The sequence below is a fragment of the Vicia villosa genome, linkage group LG3 (assembly GCF_029867415.1).
Source record: "Vicia villosa cultivar HV-30 ecotype Madison, WI linkage group LG3, Vvil1.0, whole genome shotgun sequence".
Classification (NCBI taxonomy): domain Eukaryota; kingdom Viridiplantae; phylum Streptophyta; class Magnoliopsida; order Fabales; family Fabaceae; genus Vicia; species Vicia villosa.
The window spans coordinates 139168974-139171120 of NC_081182.1; the positions used below are offsets into that span (position 1 = coordinate 139168974).

General features: G+C 39.5%; 1 protein-coding gene across 1 annotated transcript; it reads left to right on the plus strand.

Moving 5' to 3' along the window:
* Positions 1-483: 483 nt before the first annotated feature.
* Positions 484-1272, plus strand: LOC131659052 (uncharacterized). Its single transcript, XM_058928294.1, has one exon. It carries the CDS (start codon positions 484-486, stop codon positions 1270-1272), a length of 789 nt encoding a protein of 262 aa, XP_058784277.1.
* The last annotated feature ends 875 nt before the right edge of the window (positions 1273-2147 follow it).

Below are 2147 nucleotides of genomic sequence, written 5' to 3' on the forward strand. Positions count from 1 at the left end.
TTTGTTCAGTCACAAGTTATTGACCCACCCGTCGACGAGAAAGTAGAGTTGGATGTTAAAGACGAAGAAGAAGATGAACAAGAAACTAAAGTTGACGACATGGTCAATGAGTAATCTGAAGACGACCAGGACATATTGGTGCCTCCAACTCATGTCTACGAACCTCCTGAACATATGACTAACTTGAACTTAGATGGCGATGAAGCTTTATCTGATATCTTCTTCGACCCGTACATACAAACTGATGAAATGTTAAAGGTCGAAGATAAGTTTCCTTCAAAGGAGGCATGTGTCCGAACTATTAAAAAAATTCACATAGCACAAAATTTTGATTTTAAATTAGATCGTACGAACTTAGAAAGGTATATAATCCTTTGTAAAAACCCTGATTGTGCATTCAAACTATGTGCTTCGTATAGGAAGAGAAGTGGTGCCTGGGTCATAGGGTCCATTTCACAATAACACACATGTGTTAACTCTAATATGTCCCAAGATCATAGAAAGCTTAGTTATGATCTTATCTGTCAGGAGATCTTGCCTTTTATCAATTGTGACCCGTCATTGAAGGTGAAAACGATAACCTCGCATATCATTACATCATACAACTATACTATATCTTACAGAAAGACTTGGTTAGAGAAAACAAAGGTCATTGAAATTGTGTACGGAAATTGGGATGAGTCATACAAAAAGCTTCCACATTACCTAACTGCGCTCCAAACATATGCTCCTGACACTATTTCTATTCTAGAGACATTGCCGACGCATGCTCCTGATGGAACCCGTGTCCAAGGAAATGGAATATTCCATCGCCTTTTCTGGGCATTCCAACCTTGCATACGAGGGTTTGCATATTGTAAACCAATATTGCAAATCGATGGAAATTGTTTATACGGTAAATACAAAGGAACCCTGTTGATGGATGTTGCACAAGATGGAAACAACAATATTTTTCCAGTAGCATTCGCAATAGTGGAAGGTGAAACTGCCGCAGGTTGGAGTTTCTTTCTATGGAATCTCCGACAATATGTTGCTCCTCAGCCTGAACTTTGTTTAATCTCTGATAGGCATGTTTCCATTGAAAGTGCTTACAATAATCCAGCTAACGGATGGCAAGACCCATCATCAACACATGTATATTGTATTCTACCTATTGCTCAGAATTTCATGCGGGAGATTAAGGATAGGCACCTCCGGAAGACACTAGTCAATGCAGGATATGCGTTAACCCAACCTACATTCCAACATTATCGGAGTAAAATTGTATTGTGAAATCCAGATGCGAGAAGCTGGATTGATAACCTTGTCAGGGAGAAATGGACTAGGGCTTATGACAACGGGGTACGATGGGGCCACATGACAACAAATCTTGTGGAATCCATGAATGGTGTTTTTAAAGGCATTTGAAACCTTCTTATTACTGCACTGGTGGATGCAACCTACGTTAGGATGGCTTCGCTATTCTCAACAAAAGGTAAAAGGTAGAGTGCTGTTAGAGAATTGGAAAGCTGTTCACCAAGAGTTGTATGAAATTTTTGAAAGAACAATCAACAAAGGCCAACAATCATCATGTTACTACTTTTGACCAATTCAACCGCACCTTCAGTGTTAAAGAAATTGACCACAATGAAAGATTACCGAGACAACAGTATAGGGTTCTACTAGAGGATCATTGGTGCGACTGTGGAAAGTTTCAAGCATTTCGTATGCCTTGCTCACATGTCCTAGCAGCATGTCCATATGCACACCGAGATGCATTGTCACTACTATCTCCAATTTACAATACTGACACCTTGCCCGAGGTATACCATGTCCCATTTCCAATGGTAGCTAAGGAGGATTACTGGCCTGAGTATGATGGGGGTAGTTTGGCATAATGACATGATGTGACGATAGAAAAAGGGTCGCCCCAACAGTACTCGTATTTGAACCGAAATGGATGTTCATGACAAAATGGAAAGAAAGTGTAGCATTTGTCGTTAGCTAGGGCACAATAAAAACAAATGTCCTAGTTCTGGAACAACCTCAACGCATGTTTAATTATATGCCCTCCACCAACTATTGTGTAACAACTTTTTAAAATATTTTGTAGCAATGAACTTTACTTTATTTAACCGCGAAACATATTTATTTCAACACTCATACAA